The following is a 26912-nucleotide window of genomic DNA, read 5'->3' as shown; positions in this document are numbered from 1 at the left end:
ACCCCATTGTTTATATATATATATATATATATATATATATATATATATATATATATATATATATATATATATATATATATGATGTTATATTGATTTATATACAAGCTATTTAAATTGACAGGTTTAAATAGAAAAGCCATAAAAAAAGACTAAAAAAAAGAAGAATATCGCACCTCTGGAAAAGGCTCTCAGCCAATCAGATGAACCAGAAAGAACTGTTTTATATATATATATACACACACACACATTATGTGTTAATGCACTTTTTTTAGGTTACACATGTAGAATTAAATATTATAAAATAATGTAATAATGAAAATAATAATAGTACTCACAATATAAATATTCATATAACATTTTATTTATTATACAGAGTATTATTTACACAAAAATTTAGAAATTAATTTTGTCTTGTTCCTGTTCTTCTTTGTCAAAATTGTTACGTGTTCCCATCGAGACCAGTTCCACCTTAACAAAGAGAAGGGAAAGGCCTATTCAAAATGACATGCGCCGAGGATCCGCCCACAGCCGCTCTCCCCTTTTCACTGAGAAAGTATGTCAGTAGGACAGCGAGTCCACATGGGCTTACAGCCAGGCAAAATTGAGCGACACTCGGAGCCGGCCAATCACAGACACATCTGCCCAAACATAAACCAATAGGCTGTCAGAAGTGGCAGGGAGGCAGAACATCTGCATTATTAGACTGAGCAGCCCTGAATGCAGTGTTTGTGGAATGTTTGCAGACGAAGGTTATATAACACTACAGAGAGCGGTACGGGAGGGGCACCCAAGGGCTTACAGATTTTTCCATTGCATGCCACAGTGTATCTTGGTCATTGCTTTCAGCTGACAGAGCTAGAAAGACAAAATGGAGGATGTTTTTTTCCTACTTAGCGTGTTTTTGCAAGCTTAGTTTTTTCCATTCCACCACTATATGCAAAATATAAAAATATTATATAATTGTGTTACTATCACAAAACACATTTATTTATTTTTTCATTCATTGATGTATTCATTATGTCTATATAAGAAGCTCAATCTATATATATATATATATATATATATATATACATGCAACAATTGTATTATACTAATGCACTTACAGTAAAAAAATTTATAAATACAATATAATTAATGTTTAGCATTAATATTTTGCAAATTTAAAAAACAACAACTAAACAGTCATATATACAGTAATACATATAATAAATATGCACTACAGTTAAGTTAAGTATAAGAAACCTCTTACACATTTAATCAAAAACACTGTAAAATGTATAATATTTCAAAATATGTTCAGTTGTCATTCTTATTATTATGCAGTCATTCTAATATGCTGATTTGCTGATCAAGAAACATTTTATTTTTCTTCTTATCAATTTTGAAAACAGTTGTGCTGCTTAATATTTTTATGGATACATTGTTTCATGATTCTTTAATGAATAGAAATTTAAAAAGAACAGCATTTATTTGAAATAGAAATCTTTTTCTTATAAATGAAAATTATAAATGCCACTTTTGATCAGTTTTTGCATCCTTACTGAATAAAAGATTGAATTTCTCCAAAAACAAATCTGATCTCAGACTTCTGTAAATAAATACTATAAATTATATAAATGATATTTAAATGATACTAAGTGAATATGTAATACTTTTTCTTTCTGTAGCGGTGAAGTTTGGCCGAATGTCAAAGAAACAGCGGGACAGCCTGTTCGCGGAGGTGCAGCGGCACCAGCAGCTGTCTCAGGAGTGTCTGGCGGGTTTGGGTGGTGGTCTGGCACCGCGTGACCATGAAGAGATGGATGAAGACATCACGCACAGCCGGCCGTACAGCAGTGGAGGCTCCAGCTCCACCCTCAGTGACCTGGACGACATCGCCACGCTGCCTGACGGTTTGCTCTTTGACCTGCCGCTCAGCCCAGAGGAGGCAGGCGAGTACTGCACTCTGGAGATGCTCGGGGGCGGCGGTGGGTTTGGGAGTGCTGGAAGTGGAAGTTCGTCCAATCGGAGCTCTCCAGAGCCCAGCGCTGTAGATTTGGCAGAAGCAGCAAGGGTGAAGCATGAGTATATGCTGCCTGAAAACAGTCTTTTTACGCATTCTTTCCTGGGATCTCTACCAGACAACTGCTCTCTACATGACATAGGTGAGCTGTCATTAGAGATTTTCATTTTATGATATTGTCCTTTATTAATTTTAGTGCTAATATATGCTAATATAACAAGGATAAGTTTTTTTTATTTTATATATATATATATATATATATATATATATATGTTTATTTAATTATATTTATTTATAATTAGTCAATTTTATAATCTATCTATATTAAAGGGGTCATATGATGTTGCTAAAAAATAACATTATTTGGTGTATTTGGTGTAATGAAATGTGTTTATGCGGTTTAAAGTAAAAAAAAAAACACATTATTTTCCACATACTGTACATTATTGTTTCTCGTCTATACCCCGCCTTTCTGAAATGCGTAGATTTTTACAAAGCTCATCGTTCTGAAAAGCGAGGTGTGCTCTGATTGGCCAGCTATCCAGTGTGTTGTGATTGGCCGAATACCTCAAGCGTGTGACGGAAATGTTACGTCCCTTACCATACTGTGATGAGGCCAAACAAAGTAGTATCGCTTTCGCAACGAAACACACAGCGTCTTCACAACATGGTGGTGGCGGTGGCAACAACAATAAAGTTAGGCTTTCTTTCTTTGCGTGAACATTTGGGTGGCGTTATGCAAATCTTCCCACATCGTGACGTAGACGTGTGGGGGCGTGTTTAAACAGCTTGTAACACTCCGAAGAGAAAGGAAAACTTGAAATCGCATCATATGACCCCTTTAAATGTACCTATAGGTATACTATAGCTATATAAAATTTTTATACTATTTGTTTGTTATATCTGTTTGATATATTTATTTATATCTAGATACACAGATACTAAAGAAAAATGTGTTCATGTGTTGAATTTCTGTTTAGAGCGAATCACTCAAAATGTTGTGAAGTCTCACTTGGAGACGTGTCAGTACAGCACAGAAGAGCTGAAAAAACTCATCTGGAACCTCTACACACCTGAAGAAACCCGCAGCTTTCAGATCAAGGTACACCATTATCATATTAGATGATGTGCCCCATCATCATATTAGACAAATGCATAAATAGATGGTCAATCATGTGACTGCGCTCGCTGATTTGTGTCTCTTTGTTAACGGATGTATTAACAATCTCTGTGGATTTTATGGCTACTATTTCAAAAGTATACAGTATACTCTGAGAAGTTATTAGTAACACTTGAAGCCTTTATGTTTAATGCATTATAAAGGTATTCATGATATACATTGTAATACATTATATCTTTTCATAAGTAATTGTATCTAATGTTAAAATGCATTATAATATTTGAAGGTTGTCACGTGTTTTAATGCATTATACTTTCTAAATGTGTAACAGTGAATAGATAAGTATTATAATGTATTATAACTGTGGTTACAATTACTCAAGAAATCATACAATGCATTATAAGGTGCATTACAAGGCATAATTAATGCATTAAAACTAATTTTACAAAGCATTATATATAAAGGCTTTAAGTAAAGTGTAAACATAGAATAGCTATGGTTGACCTGCTATATTTGCTAAAATGTGCAATATACAACACATTCATACTGGGTTCAGGCATCCCATAATTTAATGCACTCAATTTTACTTTCCAGATGCAAACTAGATGTAATCTGTGAACTCAGAATAGCATGCTATACTATTTTTATTATTTATATCACTTTGATTATTGTATTGCAAATGCAAAATAACATTTTTGGGAGAATAACTAGATACCCATGTGAAACTAAACATGCAGGTAAGATTAAGTGCTTAAGTATCAAATGTAATGAGGACATGTGATACCAATGTAGCAGTAAACTGCTATTTGAAATTTGTACAGTTCCATAATGTGAAACAGTTTGGAAAAAAATAGTAGGCAGCATTCAATACTCTAGTATTCCACATCAAATGTTACAATTACTCAAGAAATCATACAATGCATTATAAGGTGCATTACAAGGCATAATTAATGCATTAAAACTACTTTTACAAATCATTATATATAAAGGCTTTAAGTAAAGTGTAAACATAGAATAGCTATGGTTGACCTGCTATATTTGCTAAAATGTGCAATATACAACACATTCATACTGGGTTCAGGCATCCCATAATTTAATGCACTCAATTTTACTTTCCAGATGCAAACTAGATGTAATCTGTGAACTCAGAATAGCGTGCTATACTACTTTATTATTTATATTACTGATACGGTTTTACACAAAATTGTATTGCAAATACAATATGTATGCAAAATAACATTTTTGGGAGAATAACTAGATACCCTTGTGAAACTAAACATGCAGGTAAGATTAAGTAGTGCTTAAGTATCAGATGTAATGAGGTCATGTGATACCAATGTAGCAGTAAACTGCTATTTGAAATTTGTACAGTTCCATAATGTGAAAAATTTTGGAAAAAAATAGTAGGCAGCATTCAGTACTCTAGTATTCCACATCAAACGCATCCTCTTTACCTTATAATGCAAAACAGCAGCAGCCTCTTAAGAGCAAGAGCAGAGGCGTCATGAATCAATAAGCCACAAGAGCTAATGGGTTTTTAACCCAGTTAGTGAATACAAGCGATGCTCGGGTGAGTAATAGCTCATCAAAGTTAAATGGAAGCATTGCAGAAAGCAATCTTGCCTCATAATATATCAAATAAAAACATTTATTTTTGGAAGAAGTTGGTAGAATTATTTGTAGATTGTACCACTTCTTTTTATTAGATTATGTTTAAAGCATGAAATGAAATTCATCCTATCTATTTTCTGAATGCATGTTATAGATTTTGTAAACAATTCATCCATGCATGTTTAATCAAATGTTTTATTTTTTTTAATGACTTTGTAATGTTTAATTAAAATATCATAACTGTGTCTTCTGAAAATAACAGACATATTTTTAGTGATGTTTGGTGATGATCTGTCGCTACTTCTGTTTCATCACAACTTTAAATGCAATGTTCATATTATGATAAAATGCACAATACAACCATAGAGGCCAACTATGATATTCATGATAAAGCAAAGCTTGTTGTGCTTTATTGCTTAAATCTGTGTTATTCTCACAAATAACCTAAAGCTTTGTACCCAGAACATATTATAATTTCCTTCATAATTATTGGAACCCAATAGATCCATGAAATAATTTCATGCTAAATAAAAACCGATTGGTTCTGTGCAAATTATGGCCCTCAATGGAAATGTAATTTGTTTCTCCATCTTCAGCATGGTAACCAGTATATGCATGTCTTTGTAGGGTGTGATGACCTGGTGAACGCTGTCTTTGAATTGGCTAAAAGTCTGAGCCGTCTTCAGCTGAGTGAGGAGGAAATGGCTTTATTCAGCGCTGCGGTCCTGCTGGCTCCGGGTGAGACTCGTTTTCTGAAGCAAAGGTTTATAAAGCTGCATTTAAAGACTCTCAGAAAAAAATATAATATGTGCCATGCTCAGACTTGCACACAAGAATAAAATGAGACACATCCTCACAGTCTGAAACCTCTGCTCTGTGTTTGTGTGGCGCTCAGATCGGCCGTGGTTGACAGAGTCTCAGCAGGTGCAGAAGCTCCAGGAGAAGGTTTACGTGGGTCTTCAGCACAGCCTGCACATGAACAGAGCCACTACTGAGAAACTGGATAAGGTGATAAACCACACACACACAGCTCTTTACAGATAAACAGATGAGATGAACTTCAAGAATATTTAAGAAAAAGAAATTAAATAATTAAAACACTAATATTATGAATCAGCCAAGGAGAGTAATAAAACTTTCAAAACTAACAAAACATGCTCAGTCAATTAATTTCAAATCCTAAAATAATTTGTGATTTAGTGAGTTATTAGATTAAACTGATTTGTGAATTTGTTTGACTCTTGAAGTCTTTAAGAATCACTAGTTCTGCACACCCAGAAAACAAACAGAAAATAAATATTTCGTTTCATCCACAGTTATATTATATATTATGTTATGTATTAAAAAATTATAATAATTTACATATTTTAATAGTTAAGACTGCACAGATGAGCAAGCTATATTATCACCCACTGAATTTAAAATAATAGTTATTTCAGCCAATAGAATCATATAAGGTCAAATGGATTTAACACAATTGCATATAATAGAGTATATATACTATACTCAAGTATGTATATGTCTATTCAGTTCAAATTGTCACAATTTGCAAAATATACAATATATGCCATTCAAACGTTTGAGGTCAGTAATATTTATTTTTAAGAAATTAATACTTTTATTCAGCAAAGATACATTAAATTTGTTCAAAGTGACAGTAAAGACACTTATTGAGTTATAAAAAAGTTATTTCAGATCACTGCTGTTCTTTTTAAACTTTCTATTCATCAAAGTATCCTGAAAAAAAGTGTATCATGGTTTCCACAAAAATACGAAGCAGCACAACTGTTTTCAATATTGATAATAATAAGAAATGTTTCTTGAGCAGCAAATCAGCATAATAGAATGATTTCTGAAGGATCATGTGACGCTGAAGACTGGAGTAATGATGCTGAAAATTTAGCTTTGCATCACAGGAATAAATTACATTTTAAAACACATTTCAAATAGAAAAAGTTAGAAAATAGAAAATTATTTTAAGTAGTAATAATATTTCACAATATCACTGTTACGTGTGGCTGTAGTATTAAGCGCACGACGAAGAAGTAGAGTCCAAGGAAGTCATTTTAATAAATCCACAGGGAGAACAGAACAACCATATGGGCACAAAACATCATTAATATAGGACAAAGAAACTGAGGAGCGTCCTCACGCCGAACAGTCCAATGGAGGAGGGAGAGTGGGAGTTCAGGAGGAGGACGAGGCGCAGGCAAAAGGGAGAGGACACAGTCCATAGAGGCAGGGCAGAGTAGACGGTGGGAGAAGCCAGGTGGAGATCCAGACCGCAGCCAGGACAGCGGCCCACAATGGAGTTGCTGGAGGGAGGAGCCATGGTGGAGGTAGGGCTGGCGACACCAGGGGACCAACTGACAGAGATGGAGCTGAGGAAAAGGAGCCCAGGATGGAGACGAAGAGCCGCAGAGCCAGGGTGACACTGAGGTTCCGGAGGGCCAAGGCGGCGCAGACAAGGCGGAGGCGGGTATCCGGAAGACCGCATTGGAGCTGGAGGGACAAGGGAGCTTGGTAGAGCGATTGGGATGACGGGCAACGGTGGAGATGAGGAAGCTAGGAACCAAGGCGGAGCCGATGGGTCAAAGGGCCGAGGTGGAGTTCAGGACTCAGAGGTTGGAGGCGGAGATAGGGGATCCTTACGCCAAGGTAGAGCTGGAGACTGGCAGACCAGAGGCGAATGGATGCCTGGATGGTGCTGACTGAGGGTGAGCTAAGAGACAGCAGAGACAGGGCTGAGGAACTGGCTGGTTTTAGGAGAGGAGGTGGGAGAGGGAGGCTGGGAGGGAACACAGGAGAACAGGAGCTGGGCGGAACCAGCAGAGACTCGGGAGAATTGGGTATTACCTCCCCAAACCAGTCTATTAAATCCACATTAAAAATGTCTTTTAGTTCCTCATAATATCCAGAGGCCAGTTTCAGCTCACCCTCGGCGGCGGGCGTGTGGGCGGGGCTTTCCTCCAAGCCATCGATCTCCACTATTAAACCCACGGCGATACACGGTGTTGCCGGCTCACGCACCTGGTCAGATGTGCCTTGAGGCTCTGGCTCCAGGGCGATGATCCACTCTGTCGCTCTTGTTTGCGATAACTCGTCGATCGCAGCATGCTCTGGCTCTCCGTCTGTGGTGGGCATGGGCAGACGCGCCGTATAACGTGATGGTGATAGCTGGCTGGGCTCTGGATCGGGAGTGAGGCTGGAGATGTCCTCGGCGGGGCAGATGGAGAAATATAATCCATTATTCTCCAGCACCTACTCCACAAATGCAGCAAAACTCCCTTGAGGACCATCCACGAGCAGGCTAGCGCAGAACCAAAAATCTCACCACCTTCCCGAGCCGCTCACTGTGTATTTTCTATCAAGTCAGCCTCAGCGAGCGGTCCAGGAAGGTGGTGAGATTTGCCAGGTTGATAAAGTCCCTTGTGTGGTCCTCAAGGGAGCAATCTCCCTGCTCCAAGCATAGGAGTTGAACTGCTGGCAGATCCATCAGGGAGGAAGACGAAAAATAAAACAAAACAAACAGAAATCTCTGCAAATCTAAATTTTGGTCCTGTATTCCATTACATGTGGCTGTAGTTTTAAGCACACAATGAAGGAGTAGAGTCCAAGGAAGTAATTTTAATAAATCCACAGGGAGAACAACCACATGGGCACAAAACATCATATGAAACTGAGGAGAACACATGGCTTAAATAATTGGAGGAAAGTAATCAGTGAGAACAGAAACAGGTGTGGAGTTCATTGACAACTAAGGGAATAGATCAACAAGGGAACTCGGGAAACGGGAATACAGAAACTAAAACAGCAGACCTGTTACAATCAGAGTTTTACTGTATTTTTGATTGAATAAAGAAAGACTTCTTTCAAAAGCATTTTTAAAAATTGTATTGACCCCAAACTTTTGAACAGTAGTATAACTTCTGTTCCATGGTTTGGTTGATTTGCTACTACTAAATAGTCATGCAAAAAGTGTGTTTGTGCACTAATCCAAAGGTCAGGCTTAAAACATCCAGTAGTTTTAATTTGTTGTCTAAAGTGTCTATCATATTGTGTTTGCAGATGGTGGTCAAACTACCGCAGATGAAGTCCATCTGTAACCTGCATATTGACAAGCTGGAGTTCTTCCGCCTGGTTCACCCAGAAACAGCGTACAGCTTCCCGCCTCTGTACAGGGAAGTGTTTGCCAGTGAGATCAACTTCCCTGACTCCACCAACAGTTAGAGAGTGGGAAAAAGAGGGAGATAGTGAGGGAGAGAATGACAGAGTGTGAAGGGGAAATTACGAGTGTGTTAAAGCCATTTACATGTCATGGCATCATTACGAGATGCCATGACATGTAAAAAAACAGCATTTCAAACAAACACATTTTAAAAACCTCCAGGGAGAATCCTCAGTCTGTTGCAGCACTATTAGCATACATACATACACACACACACACACACACACACACACACAATACACTACAAACACACACTTAACCTGCTGCGCAAATGCTCATACACAAACATAGGGGCCAACAAAATATTTCAGATTCGACAACACACAAAACATTGGGATTATTCGTATTGAAATTATTTCTGGAGTTGCGCTCTCAAATCCATTTTTATTTTATGGAAACACTCTGAAATTATCTTTTATGTACAGATGTATGCTTGCAAAAGCCTTTGTCCCAACTTGTTGATGTCTAAGCATGGCACTATTCCTTCTGCATCTATACAAAGATATATTTAAAGGAGTTTTTATGAGAGGTTTTATAATTTACAGGATCAAACTCTCTTCCACGTGAACATTCAGGAGAGCACAACACTTTTTAATGAAGCGACTACAACATACTAGGTGACCGTCACCTGTTCTTCCCCACCAAATCACTCTTAAAGCACTAATATCACTTTTTTTCCCTCCCTCTCCCCTCATTTTTTGACCCTCAGACGAGTCATGAATGTATCCCAAAAGCACTTATTTTGATATGAGACCGAATGTACACAATGCACTTTTGGTCTTGCGTTATGCTTTATGAGACTTTATGACAATCCCCCAAAAAATTATGTGCCCAGATTGTTTATTAAAAATGAAGGGACCAATGTTACAAGTACTACAGGAACGTTCCACATTAAATACAAGTCAAGCTCATTTAATCAATAATAAATAATCATTTTGAAATGAATATATTTAGAAAAAATGTTTTCACAAATAATTTTGAATCATCTCAGCAAAGTATTGACAGAAATGCACTTATCGTGGAAGTCTATGGGGCAGTTTAACTTGTATTTAACCTTGAATATTCCTTTACAGATATTTAAACAAACCAGTTTTTAGTCATCCACCTGGTAATCACTATAAGCATGCAGTCATGGCCAAATGTTTGTGAACGCCTTGTTTTGTTACAATAACGCAATGAAAAAAATCCTCACTTTAACAGTTATTTACATGACCTCATACCTCATATTCAGCAGAATTTGTCACATTAAGTACAGTATTAGACTCTAGTAAACAACTTCTTATATGCAAAACATATTCAACAGAATACAGTCTTATTTATAAGGGATTTGCAAATTATGGCATGACTATAAAGAATAGAGTGCATTAGTGCCCGTCCAATTTTAGCGATTTGGTCTTTGTTAAAGCGTTACAAGCCATGAACCAAACCAACAAGCTACAAGGAGAATTACAACATTACAAACTTTTAGTTGAAGCAAAAAAAAATTAAAAGGGGCAAAAACACAGGTACAAGATTGTATTAATGTCTTTAGTGAGGGGGAAAAACTACAAATCCATGAAGCACTGCGATTGACAATCGAGTTAATGATGGTGAAATAAAAAACGATTTATTTAAAGTTTTGGATTGAATTAATAGAAACGATATATTTTAAGTTTATTTCAAAATATGCATGCACATTCATAAATATTTAAGTATTTTGACTGACTCGTGTCATTTGCGTTCCCTGCAAGCTCTTTTGCTGAGATTTGCTGGGTGCGACTCTGATTTGTGAGATTGTCTGCATAGCATCATGGGTAATGTAGCTTCTCATTACAAATTCCACTGTTAAATATGACTATATGACTAACAGATGGTTGTAACAAAAGAATAGACTATCAATTAACAACCTCGCTGCTCACAACAGTTCTGTTATTGTTAACATTTTTCAGTTTTTACTTCCGGAACCAGACTGTCACACTCTGTCGGCAAATAGAATATTTGACACAGTTGTTCCACCCACACATGCTCTTGTTTGCTCAGGCACATTTTGACAGTGTTTGGTGCTGCACCTTATTTTTGAATTTCATTTTTAAGATTTTTTTTGTCGTTTTAATGCAATGAGAAACCTCAGTCCCACATCCCCTTCCCTTGTAAATGCCACTTTAGAATAAGAAACAGTTAAATGTTCATTTAATGTATATGGACATTTCTAAAAGATTATTTTGAATAGGAATGTAAATAAATTAGTATATTTAGTCAAGAAAGAAAAAGAAAGGTGGAGCAGGAAGAGAAATAGAAATGTCTTTAGAAAAGGACTTTCATCAGCCGGCTTTTGAGTTCCTCCAGCATGTGCATGGGAATACCGGATCCAAAAGATGAACTGGCATGGATTTTGTTTCCGGAACTGCCCTCTATAAGTGACCCAGATGAAACACTTACAGGAGACGGACAGTTATTCCGAGCCAGGCTGGATGGCTTTTCGACTTTGTTCTCTGGGACACACACAGAGCTGGGACGACCTTGATGTTATGAGAACCTTCCTCGTGTAGGATCAAATGTCTGGTGGTCTTCAGATGCTAAAGCATTGTTCTCACAAATCGAAAGAAAAGAACAAGAGAAATCAGAGATTCATTCAAAGCTCAGTCCAGCAGGTTTCGGGTACAGATACGCCACATGCAACTTGTGGCCAGTGTGGTTTCTGTAAATTGTATTATTTTGTAAATTGTTGATTGCATCTCCTTTTGTCCATTGACCCGGATCTCATCCTTCCATCATATTTTTCCATACTCATGCACCAAAACATAGCTTCGACTAGACATGGAGTCGAGGTTCATGGTATTGTTTATAGTACTACAATATATACTACACAACTGGTTTTAAGCGCTTCAGATGAATGAATGAGAGCTTGAATTCTGTATGAAAGATGAAATACGGTGTTGTATCTCGGTTTTTAATGAACAAGAGGAAATCTGTCTTCTTTTTATGTGCCCAACGTTACAACCTCTCACGTCAAGGAGTGTAGCCTGCCCTTGTTTCAGAATGAGAAGTGTGGGAGTTCTGTCTGTGTAATGTATTTTTAAATGTGTTGTTTTGACAATCCCCACCTCTAGGCCTGTGATGCATGCCTTCCTGTTAAGGCAAAATTGTGTTTGTCTCATTCAGTCACCCTGTAAAGCAATTTGTGTGGTTTCATGTTTATTTTATTTTTGTAGAAGAAATGTTTCTATTCTGTGCGCACACACACACACACACACACACACAAAGATTTATTCTCAGGGAGATAACTGGTCTCTGTCTCACCAGTATCCTCTGCCGACTACACACACACACACACACACATTATGCACACATACACACTTTTCACCGAATAGGAGACCCGTATTCTTGATCACTGTGTCCTGTAGCTATATTTAAAGATATATTTTTTGTGAATGTCAATCACAAAGTGTCTAAGACCTTTCTTCTTTCTGCTAATGTACTATTACAGGTTCTTTCTGCCTGAAATATAAGACACAGAATATGACTTAATGAAAGAAAATGAAAGAAAATAAAAACAAAAGATGGATTTTATTCTTGAAAAAGAAATGTCCCTTGTGATTTGTCTGCTTCACTGACCTTTATTTCAGTTCAGTTCAATTGAATCTCGTAACTATTATTGTAGTTAAGTGTGTGTATAAATAAAAATATCACACATGATATATATATATATATATATATATATACACACACACACACACACACACAATATTACTTATATGTCACCCTGACTTATCAAAAATAATATATAATGTAGGTAAGGACATTATATTATATATAGAGGTAGGTGAATTAATACTGTCTGACTGCTGTTTTTAGTCTTGAAACTGTTCTTAAACACACAGGTAATTAAAGTTTAACCCGGAAGCTGGAGAGTTTGTATCTGCAAGCTACGCGACGCACTCAATCTGCCAATCAGACCAGATAGTTTCTCCTCATAATTATTTTTCTGTTGCTACAGATACATAACAAAATACATGTAAAATACGCAATATAAATACATTACAAAAAGAACTTATAAGAACGCCACATGGTTAGAGCTGGAAGCTTCTGAAACATGCTTCAATGCGAGCGATGGAATCCTGACGTCGACAACCAGTCGACCAATCAGAACTCTCCTTTTAAACGCGACGCGTGTATCGGAGCGTTCTAGTCGCGTCGCGTCGCAGTGTAGATAGGGGGCGACGTGCACACTGCAGGTTCAAACTCTGGCCGATCAGGAAGAAGATATTGCGAGAGTGTTTTCACAGCTCTATTGAAGCCTAGAGTTTCATTTGAAAATATCGGGTGAATTAAATTACATCTCAATTTGTTAAAGCGAAAGGATCCGACGCAAAGATGTCTGTTGCCGGACTAAAGAAACAGTTTTATAAAGCGAGTCAGGTGAGTGTTTCCACGTCAGCTGGTAGTACACGAGTGTAAACTTACAGACTAGATACAACAATACACAAATAATATACCGCAAGTTACAAAGAAACATGAATTTTGTCAGTTCAACTTGTTTTGATTTACTTCATCAAAACAAGTTGAACTTCATCCGGGGTCTCCTCTGCTCTTGTAAAGGAAAAGTTAAAACAAGGCTGTGTTTCAAAATGTAGTGAGCGCCCTACCTAGACAGCATATTCGGCCTTCACACTTGCGTTTTGAACGCGTTTAAGCAGGCATCTCATTAGATTTTGAGACACAATCTTTATTTTTTTATATCTAAAATTATTATATAATATATAGACGAGTAAACGCTTTGAGTTGCAGCATAAAAACACAGATGTGTCACCCAGTAGTTTGTTTTGACAGCCATAGAACTACAAAAGAGCATCAATACAAAACTTTATGACTAAACCAAGCTCATATATTTCCAAATGAAGTGAAGTCTATAAAGTTAGATCTAAAAATATTTCCTGTAAAGATTTTAATAGTCAGGTACACAGGCTATGAGGCTGTATATCAACGAGTTAACAGGTTGCTTTAATGCAGAATCATGACTTAAACATTGCAACACATTGCTGCTTACACCACCTCAACCAACATGTGGTCAACAGTTCAGATGAAATGTAAAATGATACAGCCTACTGTGGGTTTTGAGCAGGAAGCACAAGTATTTTATTGGCAGAATACTCACTTTATTCAGCTGGTGTGCACTAAGGTCTGCAGATGATCCATTAGTGTTAATTTGTAATGTGCGGGGAGAAAACATGTTCATCCTCTATATACGAAAACATGTCCAAGTCACAATCAAGAGGTAAAATGTAAGAATTCGTATTTTGCATAAAGAAAATCAAGCCTATTTTAGGGCAATGTGATAATGTACTCATGATGATTGTGCACATTTCCCTCTCAAATTCTCTTTACTGTAATGCAAAAATCTCATTCTAATTTCCATCATGGACATTTTACGTTGTTTTTTTTCTTTATTTTTGTTACAAAATACTGTAATACAGTGATTTTTAGAAATAGTAGTATTAGGTATTAGAAATAATCCCATAATATGCAAATACTTTTACAATTGACGCAATGTTATTTTTTTTCCATTTTATTTTATTGAACATTTGCGATGTGGTTGTAGGTTGAAGGTTGACTTGAGTGAGGTAATTTGATCCATGTGAATAAAGATACTGTATTTCATTGTGTGGTTGATAAACATCCCATTTTCAGATACTTGCGAGTCATGTGTAGAGGTTTAAGCTCATGCCAGGCAGATAAAGAAAGTGATTTTGAATTTGCTTTATTATTATTTTTAGCTGGATTAATTTTTAATCCATGTCTTCTACTCCAGCATAGTCATGCATTCAATCAGAAAGAGGCCTGTTTATCAAACAGCGCAGATTAACTTTTGCATATGCAATTTCAGACATTCAATTGTTTTTGGCATCAGCAAGTCTTACATTCCTTTACCTGCTGAAGCAAAACAAGTCTGACGTGCACCTACATGTTGCAGAAGAATCATGCATCTTCATGTCAGACTGGAGGTCTTACAGTCTCTGAGCTTCTTTACAATAAAAACTAAAGACCGCAGGGTCAAAAATGCAAAACTTCCTGTTGTACATAGTTACTAAAGACTATGTCATTAGTTAACTATTTTACCTTTTTGGCGTGTGCCTGTCTGTACAGAGAACACGTTCCATCTTGATCTCATCAACGTTTGAAGTTGAATAGGATCATATTGTCTGTTTACTAGGCCTGAAAGCTGAGATATCTGTTGTCAGCTAAATTCTTGAGACAAAAACGTGCATACTGATTTTACAAAAAATTTTCTCACACTTATAAAGCATTTAGATGGTTCACCCAAAAATTAAAATTAGCTAAAAATGTATTCACACTCAGACCGATTTAAATAAGTTTGTTTCTTGATCAGAACAGATTTGGAGAAATGTAGCATTCCATCACTTGCTCACCAGTGGATCCTCTGCAGTGAATGGGTGCCGTCAGAATGAGAGTCCGAAGATCACAATAATCCACAAGACTGGAGGAAGCATTATTATGGAATTCGGTCTCGTATTTTGGCCAGAAGCAACAGTTTAAAGTTAAAAACCTCTTAATGATGGATTAGTTTTTTTTAGAAACACAGCTTTTCACTTCACGAGACATTAACTGATGGACTGGAGTTGTGTGGATTACTTGTGGATTATTGTGATGTTTTTATCAGCTGTTTGGACTCTCATTCTGACGGCACCCATTCACTGCAGAGGATCCGAATCTGTTGTGATGAAGAAACAAAGTCATCTACAATTTAGATGGACTGAGGGTGAGTACATTTCCTTTTTTGGGGTGAACTATTACTTTAAATATATAATGGCAGGATACTATGCAACAGCCAAAGATGTCCATCAATTGACATTTAAAAATAGTACAGACTGAATGCAAGTATGCCGTCCTTTGTGTTTGTCACTTCAGTTGCAGATACCTGCATTGCTATTTGTCCTGCTTTCTAACTGTTTCTAGCTGCAAACTAGTTATCACATTATCTGTGCAATAGATATACCTGCTTTGATTTCACCTGACTGCTAGCCTTGAAAAAGTCCAACTTTGTACAGTATGTGTGTTTTTTGCAGGTGTGTGAGGAATTCAGTGTAGTTTAGTCGTCTGACTGGATTCTTGTTCACAGCATACATGCCCAACAAATAGACGATTTTCTTTCAGGCTATTTACATCCCTTCCTCTTTTTTTTATTTTTTTTATTTATTTTTTTGCTTTAGATGGCAATTTCACTTACGGGTTGACAAGCGGGTTTTTGCGAAGTATTTACTGCACCCAATATCTCTTGAATGGTTATATCACAATATCTTTGAATTGAACGGTGTTTCCATGCGGGCTCTTATATTGTGCATTTCCTATTGTGTGATGCCTTTGTTCCTGTACGTTAGAAAAAAGTAGAAAAGTTGTAGAAGACAGAGTTGTCAGATTTGCTGTAGGGCAGAGATAATTATGCAAATTGCAAAGTATATGACTTCCCTTTCGTATTGCATCGTGCAACGCATTATGAAAATGTGTGTAGCACAAATATTAGGGTTTCTTTTTATTGATTTATTTTTAATTAAAAATAAGGGCTTTTTTCCCCAGTATGTAAAGTTAATTTTAAGCATGCAGGATTAGATATTGCCTATAAATTATTCTGTTGTTTTAAATTAAAAGCAAAACTAATTTCACAATAAAGCTCTGAAATCTCACAATCAGTAAAATCACATATTAAAGTATTAAATGCAACTTCTACAGAACACAGAAAATGAGTATGTTTGTAACCTTGCGGGTTATTAATATTGGTCATCATATCAGTTACCAGCCATTATAAACATTGAATTATTGTAAATACTCAGGATTGGTCAAAAATCGACAATGATAATGTGTATATTGATCATATACAGGTGCATCTCAATAAATTAGAATGTCGTGGAAAAGTTCATTTATTTCAGTAATTCAACTCAAATTGTGAAACTCGTGTATTAAATAAATTCAATGCACACAGACTGAAGTAGTTTAAGTCTTTGGTTCTTTTAATTGTGATGATTTTGGCTCACATTTAACAAAAAAACATTTATTTTTGATGCACCTGTATTTAACCAAAAACACATCAGGTCTGATTGCTTTAAATGAAAACAAGCGTTTTAAGATGAGTCATAAAACGAGATGGACTGATTTGTGTAACTGTATTTCATTTCTCATATAGATAAGTGATCTGTCTGATCATTATCTGTGTCCACACCAACATCTGAATCATATTAGGCAGCTAGGGACTCGAAGCCGTACAAAGAGCCACTGTATGAAGGGCTGTCAGGCAAAGATGCATGTGTTCCTCTCTGAAGACTGGGTGTGTGTTTTACAAACAGACCAATTATGTTCAATATTTGGTCCGTATGAGTGAAAGTCAAAGAGCCAGAAGCTTCAGAAGTTTCTTCCACATTAATTAACTTTCAACTTTTAGTCTTACTTGTAAACTTGCTTCCAAAGCTATCTGCTTAAATAAACTCTCACAAACACAACTTTGTTGTTTTTGCAGCTTAAGCATGACCAGTTCTGTTAAAAAAAAATTACGTGGAAAACATAAAAGCATCCTGATACTTTAAAAGTTAACAAAAACACTAAACAGTAACAATAATTCACTAAAATGATGATGACTGACATTTTAGTGTAATTATAAGTTTGATGGATTTTGCCACCCAGTGCTGCTTATATATATATATTCATTCCTTTGGGAAGATCTTGATACACAAAAGGCTTCCTGTTTACTGGAATACAATAGACCATACTGTTTGTGTTCGGAGAGAGTTCAGCTCATAAAGGAGGAGTGCTTTTGTGTGAAACAGAGTGAAAGCATATGTGCTGCCCCTACAGGAAGTATCATTGACAAACAACAGGAGGAGCTCCGATGGGGAACTCCACAGGGGCCCCTAGAGTCCATTCCTGCCTGAATTTCTTTCCTTTGCTGTTATTTCTTTTTTCTCTTCTACACACAAGTGTTGTTAGTAGTGTTTGCTAAGGCTAAGGAGAAGTGTGCTTTGACTTTCAGTTGTCACCTGGTGGTCAATAAAACCCTTTTGATGTGGCCTAATAAGAAATTATTTAAAAATCACCTTAGCAACTGCATAGCAATGCTTTGGCAACCACCTTCAACACCCTAATGACATGGTGGTGAGTTTTGCATGGGAATATGGAACTCATATTTTCTGGGTAAAGCAGTTTCTGAGATCTTAATTTTCAGAAATGATTTTATTTCATATATTTATATAATTTTTTATTTTTTTGTACAAATTATTTTCATATTAATATTTCCGTTTCATTTGGGCGTTTGCCTCTTTTAATTAGATGGATGTACAGTATAGTGGAGAGTGTATGAAGTAATAGATAGAGAAGGGGAATAGACTTGGGAAATGTTGCAGAGACTTGAACCTGCAACACCCACATGAGCAGTAAAGCACAATGTATCAGGAGCAGGGTTACTCAAAACTAAAGCCATAAAATATTTTTGTGACTTGAAATAACGTTAACTGAAAAAAGTATATTAAAATTTTTGCAAAGTTTTGTTTAAAGGGCTTTCCGCGCTGAATGATTCTGTGCGCGTGATGTACGCGCTACTGTCTGTAGCCTATGGTTGTGCGTTACAGTGCAGCAGCGCATTAGATTAGAACGGCGATTAACTTACCTGTACAATAAGCTGTTTAAAACGTGCATTCTCCCGTTCAATTTCGAGCATCCAGTAATATAATCACACATGTCTTGTGGAGCGCTTTCAGAGTATGCATTTATTTGTCATTTGAACTGTTTGGAAACGGAGCGTAAATGTGGAAGTCCTTCAAAGATTTCTTATCCTGTTGCGCCCTCTATAGGACCAGCGACTAGTCGACGTCAAGCTTAAAGCGTCATGGCAGAGCATTGAAGTCGAGTAGTCGGTGCAACCCCTACTCTACACTGCTCAAAACTTGCATTTGAATCATCAGTGGCAAATTCTTTAAGTATAAAAAAACATACTTGCAGTCTGTGAGTCAGAACATTGTCCTCTTTTAGAAGGCCAAACAAAGTAGTTTCGCTTTCACAACGAAACAGCGTCTTTACGACATGACGGCAGCAACAACAATACTACAGCGAGAATAAAAGTTACGCCTTCTTTCTTTGCGTGAACATTTGGGCGGTGTTATGCAAATCTTCCCACACAGTGACATAGACATGTGGGGGCGTGTTAGAACGAGCCGTTTTAGATGGGCGTGGGTGACTCTTAACTTTTATAAAGAATATCTCTTTGGATTTGAGACTTTAGTCTTTGAAACTTTACAGATCTTCTTTATGCACCAAGAGCTTGTAACACTCCAAAGAGAAAGGAAAAATTGAAATCACATCATATAACCCCTTTAATTTGAAGTACTAAAATAACTGTAAATAAACTAAAACTGCTTAAAAATACTATTAACAAACTAATGATAATAACACAACAAAATTAACTCAAATTAAAGTAAAATTTTACAGCTTCTTATGTGAACGCTCACAAAAGTCAACAAATTAAAACATATTTTAAGTTCTTTACATGCCAAACACTGTTGCTTTTTCCCGCTCGCTCTTTAATGTGAACTGAAAGTGCAGCAGGTAATTAGATGAAAGTCTGAGGCTTCAACATGAGAGATGATGAAAGCTGGTGCCTGTCTCTTCAACTTTCCATTTGCAAACCAATGAATGTTTCTTGCATTTTATCATGCAAACTCAATAAATGTGTGCATGCATGTTTCCTGAAGGATGATAGCTCTTATTAGCTTAATACTAAAAGAAAGTTTTGCTGAATGTTTTCTGTAAGGGTTAGGGGGATAGAAAATAGCATAAGCTAAAAAAAAAAAAACATTATGCCTATTGAAAGTCCTTGTACTGATAGAAGTCCCGACATGTGTGTGTTTCAGTTGATGAGTGAGAAGGTGGGAGGCGCAGAAGGAACCAAACTGGATGAGGACTTCAAAGACCTTGAGAGGGTAACACATTTTTAACATTCACATTGCGATGCCAATATTCAAGTTCTCCTAAATACAACCAAGACTTCCTTCTTCCTACTTTTAGGAAGTTCTTGTAAGAAATACTGTTCTTGTAAGAAAAACAGTAAAATTAACTAAAAACGTCCTCTACACAAACACAAAGCTGTGAATGACTGGCCAAAAAAATTAACTAGCAAATAATTGTATAGGATATTAACTATTTCCACTTCCACTTAGCACAAACTGAAATGCAGTTACAAAATTTATTCATGTTCAGATAATTTTTTGTAATAAATGATAAACAAAGGCTTTATAATTTGCTGTTTTGTTTATGTTTTGTGATGGTGTCTTTAAAATATAATGTTAAAGGGTTAGTTCACCCAAAAATGAAAATTAACCCACAAATTACTCACCCTCAAGTCATCCTAGGTGTATATGACTTTCTTCTTTCAGACAAATCCAGTCAGAGTTATATTAAAAATTGTCTTTAATCTTTCAAGCGGTTTAATGCCACTCAGCAGGTGTTGCATGCATCAGTCCAAAAGAAGTTCAATAAAAAGCGCCCATCCATAAAAAATGTCTCACACGGCTCCGGAGGGGGTGAACAAAGGCCTTCTGTAGCGAATCGATGCATTTTTTGTAAGAAAAATATCCATATTCAAAACGTAATAATTACTTGCGGCAACAGTTGTACATGGAAGCAGCTCCGGGCGGATGACGTATGAGTTCAGCGCTGCGCATGCGCTGGTGAGTCTTGTGAAAACCAACGTTTGTTAACAGGAGCAAAGGAAGCAAAGTTTCCGTCTTTTGGCAAAGGAAAACCAGTCTCCTCTTGGCTTATATCGAAATCCTCCGACATTCTTTACAAATCCTCGTTTTGTACTTCTAATTAGTGACCGTTGTTTTGTATTGATCTCTCCCCTGCGCTTCCGCGTGCATCACTACTGAGCGGCGCATGCGCAACGCCGACCTCATACGTCATCCGCCCGGAGCTGCTTCCGTGTAGGACTGTTGGCGCAAGCTACATTAAAGTGATTATTAAGTTTTGAATATGGATATTTTTCTTACAAAAACGCATCGATTCGCTACAGGAGGCCTTTGTTCACCCCCCGGAGCCGTGCAAGACACTTTTTTTTTTTTTTAATGGATGGGTGCTTTTTATTTAACTTATTTTGGACTGATGCATGCAACACCCGCTGAGTGCCAAGAAACAGCTTGAAAGATCAAAGACGATTTTTAATATAACTCCGACTGGATTCGTCTGAAAGAAGAAAGTCATATACACCTAGGATGACTTGAGCGTGAGTAATTTGTGGGCTAATTTTAATTTTGGGGTGAACTAACCCTTTAAAAGCCCATTATTACCCATTTTATCCTGCAAAATCACAAGTCTTTTGTGGTTAATACCACTTCCACCCAAAGTGCGTCAGTTAGCCTATGCATAACCGGAAGTTCCTCCACCTAGAGAAGTAGCCCCACCTCAAAATGACTTCTCAAACAACTTCAGAGCTCATAACTCACATTTCTACTGCTTAATTCCTGTTAAGAGCTTTAGCATTAATACAAGCTTTACATTTCTGGTTTAAATGCATTATTTGCATTATTTTCTGTGGTAAACCACAGCAAGCCACGGTCTTTTGAGCTTATGTTGTAAACAGCCTGGAATATTCCTTTAACTTGGTATCAGTCCGCTTCTCGAATGGCTGTTGTTTTTGTAGGTGTGACCGGTGCTGATTGTTTCAGGTCTGTATCACTTCTTTGTCAGTGAGAGCTGTAGATGAGTGATTAGTGAGCCGCGTCTGTTGACAGTGTGATGTAAAGAGACACAACTGTTCTCTGACATTTGTGCTTCACAGAAGGCTGACGTCACCAGTAAAGCCATATCAGATGTGCTCTGCAAAACTACTGAATACCTGCAGCCTAACCCAGGTGAAAACATGGACTAAATATTCCCCATGTGCTGAATTTAAAGTCATATACAAGATACAGTTTATAATAATTGTTTTTACACTGGGGGAAAAAAATTTAGCATTACAGCACTTGCTCACCAGTGGATCCTCTGGAGTGAATGGGTGCCGTCAGAATGAGAGTCCAAACAGCTGATAAAAACATTACAGTAAGCCACACCACTCCAGTCCATTAGTTAACATATTGTGAAGCGAAATGCTGTGTGTTTGTAAGAAACAAATCCATAATTTTTAACTTCGAACCGTTGTTTCCGCCAAAATCGTATTCTATCCATATTGCTTTCTCCAGTGAACAGGTCATCTCATCTGAATCAGGAGAGAAATATGCACAAATCAAGCACCATTTTCAAACGGGAAAAGTCTCAGCAGTTCTAAACAAATACTGTATGTTGATGGGTTTTGGTGTGAGAGGAAAACAGGGGATGGACTTTTTCACTGGATGAAGCGTTTTTACAGATTATGGACTCGTATTTTTGCCAGAAGCGACAGTGAAAAATAAAAACAACATGATGGGTTTGTTCCTTGCAGCTTTTCACTTCACAGCATGTTAATTGATGGACTGGAGTGGTGTGAATTACTTGTGGATTATTGTGATGTTTTTATCAGCTGTTTGGACTCTCATTCTGACGGCACCCATTCGCTCCAGAAGATCCACTGGTGTATTTCTCAAACTCTGTTCTGATGAACAAACAAACTTATCTACATCTTGAATAGCGTGCTTTTTTTATTTATTTAACCAAAATCGTATTCTATCCATATTGCTTTCTCCAGTGAACAGGTCATCTCATCTGAATCAGGAGAGAAATATGCACAAATCAAGCACCATTTTCAAACGGGAAAAGTCTCAGCAGTTCTAAACAAATACTGTATGTTGATGGGTTTTGGTGTGAGAGGAAAACAGGGGATGGACTTTTTCACTGGATGAAGCGTTTTTACAGATTATGGACTCGTATTTTTGCCAGAAGCGACAGTGAAAAATAAAAACAACATGATGGGTTTGTTCCTTGCAGCTTTTCACTTCACAGCATGTTAATTGATGGACTGGAGTGGTGTGAATTACTTGTGGATTATTGTGATGTTTTTATCAGCTGTTTGGACTCTCATTCTGACGGCACCCATTCGCTCCAGAAGATCCACTGGTGTATAAGTAGTGTAATGCTAAATTTCTCAAACTCTGTTCTGATGAACAAACAAACTTATCTACATCTTGAATAGCGTGCATTTTTTATTTATTTAAATAATGAACACTTATACTTAATATCTTAGTCATTTTGTTTAATAAGTAGATGTATCTTGATTTAAGTATGTTTAGAGATTTGTGCTGGAAAACAAGACGAAAATATGATTTTTTTGCAGTGTATATTTCTGTTTATTCATCTGTCCGTCTGTTTGTCTTGTACTGCAGCATCAAGAGCAAGGCTGACCATGGTGAACACCATGTCTAAAATGCGGGGGCAGGTGATGAGCCCAGGTTACCCTCAGGCAGAAGGCCTTCTGGGAGAGTGTATGCTCAAATACGGCCGAGACATGGGAGAGGACACCAACTTTGGTGAGAGGACTGTTCTTTAAGACTATTATATTTCTCTTTGTTTAATACAGATATTCTAGTATCTTTTTATTTGTTTTTAACATAACATTTTTGTGCATGTTCCTCGTCGGATCCATAGGTGGCGCTTTAGTGGAGATGGGAGAGGCCATGAAGAGACTGGCAGAAGTAAAAGACTCTCTAGACATTGACGTCAAACAGAACTTCATCGACCCTTTCCAAACTATAGTCGACAAGGAGCTGAAAGACATACAGGTGGAAAACTGCAATCAATTGCACTCTAAAATCAAATCAAAGTTTATTCATTAAATATGTATGAGTCGTGGGCTAAATGTATGAGCATTTGTTTCATAATGTAATCATGGGCTGTTAATAATAATAATAATATGCTCTTGATTCGTCCTCAGCACTATCTGAAGAAACTGGAGGGCCGTCGACTGGATTACGACTACAAGAAGAAGCGTCAGGGGAAGATTCCGAATGAGGAGCTCAGGCAAGCAGCAGAGAAGTTCGAAGAGTCCAAAGAAGTGGCTGAAACCAGCATGCAGAACCTTCTGGATACTGACGTAAGCTCAATTCTGCCTGTTGGAGTCCGTCTCTGAGCACCTCCTTTTTAAAATGCTGAAAGGTATATATGGATCTCGAGCTTTGGTGGCATTCTTAACACTGAGGATGTGGTTTATTATTAGCTGTTTTTTAATGGCAATCGGACTTTGTCACAAATCGCTTTTGTAAAAAGCGCCTGTCAAAACAGCAATGAAAATGTCGAGGTGCAGATGTGTTTTAAAAGCCATATGCAAACTACGATTTGAAACTTTGTCTTTTCATTTTGGAAAGCGTTACAAACCTTGAAAATATCAAAATACAATACAAAATACAATAAATTCTACTATTGGTTGCTTGGATTCTTTCAGTTTGCTTAAAGTAATGAGTAATAGTAACAGTGATGCTTGCCTGAGCGAACAGCACTAAAATTCTAATTAAATGACCCCCTATTGGAAAGTTTTTATCGTCCGGGACCAGGGAGAGTCATATAATTGTTCTGTTGCTACAGTGATCCACATCAGTGAGTGCTGGATATTTTCCAGACTGTCTGCTGAGCCAACACATTTATCAGTCTGTTTTATCGACACTGGACTGCAGGCCAGAGACTCTGAAAACTTCGGGATGTTTCTGATTATTTGCTACGTTGGTCTTAAACACAGGCCTGTAATTAAACATGGTCATTAATGCACACTAACAAAAAGTTCCTCTATTTGCCATGTATACAGTAATAGTCGATCAGTTCAGTGGTATATATCAAAGTAACATGGAAAGACTGTACCGTGAATTTTCATGAATATTATAATATTTATTGTATTTTGCATATTGCATCTTAACAAATGCGCATGATGTATGACATTTAAACTGACGTATGACTCTTTTGGGTCAACATAGAAATGTTCATTGTCCAAGAAGCGACAAAAGAGTCATACATCATGTGGATTATTTATTAAAAAGAATTTATTTTATAAAACTCAGTGTTATGATTTGAATGTAAAGCTCCTTCCAGCTGTTTTCAGGAGCATATTTGAACATCTTTGCATACAGCTGTACTTTAAACTCTTCAGTGTGGCTCCTCAAAGGGTTAAGCTGTAGTTTTAATTTATTGATGCAATGTTAGTTTTAACATTGTGTTGTGATGTTTATGCTGTGGAAAGCAGTGCTGTTTTAATATCATTGTAGCTTTTATTATTATTTTGAATTAGTTTTTATTTTTCCATTATCATTTTAAAGTTTTAGTAATTTTGTCATTTTTAATAGCTTTTGTTTTTTTTGATACAATGTCTATATAGTTTCTATTAATTTATTTCATTTAAATTTTTTGTTATTTAGTCAAATAAAACGTTGACTTGGCAGCTAGCTGAATTAAAAATATATATATTTCAGTTAACATTTTTATTTCAAGTAACAACTTGAATCTAGTTTAGTTTTAGTTTTAATTTCTATAATAACCTTGTTGCAAAGCCACAAGTGCGTAGAGTGTCCCGTTTGTCATTTCATAAATAACAATTTAGTGAGGTTTATGCTAAAAACAAGATTGTTTACCAATGCTGTAGGAAAAATACATTTGGTTATTGAGATGGGTTTCCTGAAAGTTGAAGCCCTCGTGAAGTAACAGAAATAGAAATGCAAAATCAGTGAAGCATAGAAGAGGAAGCTTACAGATATAGCTCATTATTCTAAGGCAATAACATCTTTTGATTTTCTGTCTGTGTGTGTGTGTGTGTGTGTGTGTGTGTGTGTGTGTGTGTGTGTAGGTGGAGCAGGTGAGTCAGCTCACAGCTTTGGTCGAATCACAGCTGCAATTTCACAGACAGTCTGTGGAGGTCCTGGAGGAGCTGGCACAGAGAATGAGAGAAAGGTTAGAGATGAAGATCTGTTGTATCTTTCTGTGTCTTCATCACATAAATAAATATTCGTCATGTCATTCCAAACCCATGTGACATTCTTCTCTGGAAAACAAAGGAGAAATTTTGATTCATGTTCATGGTCATTTTTTTTCTATGCAGTTACATTGAACGGGGACTAAAGCTTTCAAGCTACAAATAGAATGCAAACGCATTGCAACAACATTATTAAAGAAGTCCATATGGCCTCTGCACTATACCTCAAGTGTTCTATATATAATATACAACATTTTTTGGTTAAATATTTTCAGCCTCTTTCTCCTGATAGATTGTTTAGCTGTGTGCAGCCTGTATGTGTTTGCATGCATTTGTGTTCATGTTTGTGTATGTGCTCTGCAGAGTAAACAAGGCCCAATCTCAGCCACGCCAGAAACGGATGCCTGTGTCCAGACCCAGTTTTGATTGCTTAGATTCGGAAGACTCCAACGGAGGCTGGAGTCCGTCAGCTGCGCCATCATCGCACCCGTCCACAGGTGAGCTCACCCTGTTCATTTACATAAGGCTTCAAGGAGTAGTTCACCCAAAAATAAAAACTTGCTGAACGTTTACTCGCTCTCAGGTCACCCAAAATGTAGATGCGTTTGTTTCTTCAGACAAACAGAACAGATATGGAGAAATTTAGCATTGCATAACTTGCTCACCAATGGATCCTCTGTAGTGAATGGGTGCCGTCAGAATGAGAGTCCAAACAGCTGATAAAAACATCACAATAATCCACACGACTCCAGTCCATCAATTAACGTCTTGTGAAGTAAAAAGCTGTGTGTTTGTAAGAAACAAATCCATCATTAAAATGTTTTGACCTCAAAATTGTTGCTTCCAGCTAAAGTCAGGGGATGAACTTTTTCACTAGAGGAATGGTTATTATGAATTATGGACTCATATTTTGGCCAGAAGCAAAAGTATAAAGTTAAAACGCCTTAATGATGGATTTGTTTCTTATAAACACGCAGCTTTTTGCTTCACAAGACATTAACTGATGGACTGGAGTGCTGTGGATTACTGTGATGTTTTTATCAGCTGTTTGGAC

At 36.9% G+C, this 26912-nt stretch overlaps 2 protein-coding genes and 1 long non-coding RNA gene across 6 annotated transcripts in view; 2 read left to right on the top strand and 1 right to left on the bottom strand.

Moving 5' to 3' along the window:
* LOC107599280 (nuclear receptor ROR-beta-like) overlaps nt 1-11065 on the top strand; it is a 15726-nt gene extending 4661 nt beyond the window's left edge. The window contains exons 2-6 of the mRNA XM_016290826.1: nt 1668-2144; nt 2983-3104; nt 5330-5471; nt 5629-5741; nt 8802-11065. Coding sequence (XP_016146312.1) covers nt 1668-2144; nt 2983-3104; nt 5330-5471; nt 5629-5741; nt 8802-8963 — 1016 coding nt within the window. The 3' untranslated portion in view covers nt 8964-11065. The remainder of the gene's footprint in view (nt 1-1667; nt 2145-2982; nt 3105-5329; nt 5472-5628; nt 5742-8801) is intronic.
* A 2081-nt stretch (nt 11066-13146) lies between these two features.
* LOC107599254 (endophilin-A2-like) overlaps nt 13147-26912 on the top strand; it is a 26803-nt gene continuing 13037 nt past the window's right edge. For all 4 annotated transcript variants that reach the window (XM_016290796.1, XM_016290798.1, XM_016290797.1 and 1 more), the window contains exons 1-8: nt 13147-13359; nt 19851-19919; nt 21776-21848; nt 23292-23435; nt 23554-23687; nt 23840-23998; nt 25733-25836; nt 26222-26355. In XM_016290796.1, the coding sequence (XP_016146282.1) occupies nt 13315-13359; nt 19851-19919; nt 21776-21848; nt 23292-23435; nt 23554-23687; nt 23840-23998; nt 25733-25836; nt 26222-26355 (862 nt within the window). In that variant the 5' untranslated portion in view covers nt 13147-13314. The remainder of the gene's footprint in view (nt 13360-19850; nt 19920-21775; nt 21849-23291; nt 23436-23553; nt 23688-23839; nt 23999-25732; nt 25837-26221; nt 26356-26912) is intronic.
* Nucleotides 23505-25824, bottom strand: LOC107599255 (uncharacterized). The gene is made up of 2 exons (XR_001610653.1): nt 25756-25824; nt 23505-23672 (listed from the first exon to the last, which is right to left on the bottom strand). It is a non-coding gene; the product is annotated as an uncharacterized lncRNA (long non-coding RNA).

Source organism: Sinocyclocheilus grahami, unplaced genomic scaffold, assembly GCF_001515645.1.
Source record: "Sinocyclocheilus grahami isolate Dianchi unplaced genomic scaffold, SAMN03320097.WGS_v1.1 scaffold263.1, whole genome shotgun sequence".
Taxonomy (NCBI): Eukaryota; Metazoa; Chordata; class Actinopteri; order Cypriniformes; family Cyprinidae; genus Sinocyclocheilus; species Sinocyclocheilus grahami.
The sequence above is the reverse complement of the archived record's forward strand: the minus strand, read 5'-3'. Positions and strand labels throughout refer to the sequence as shown.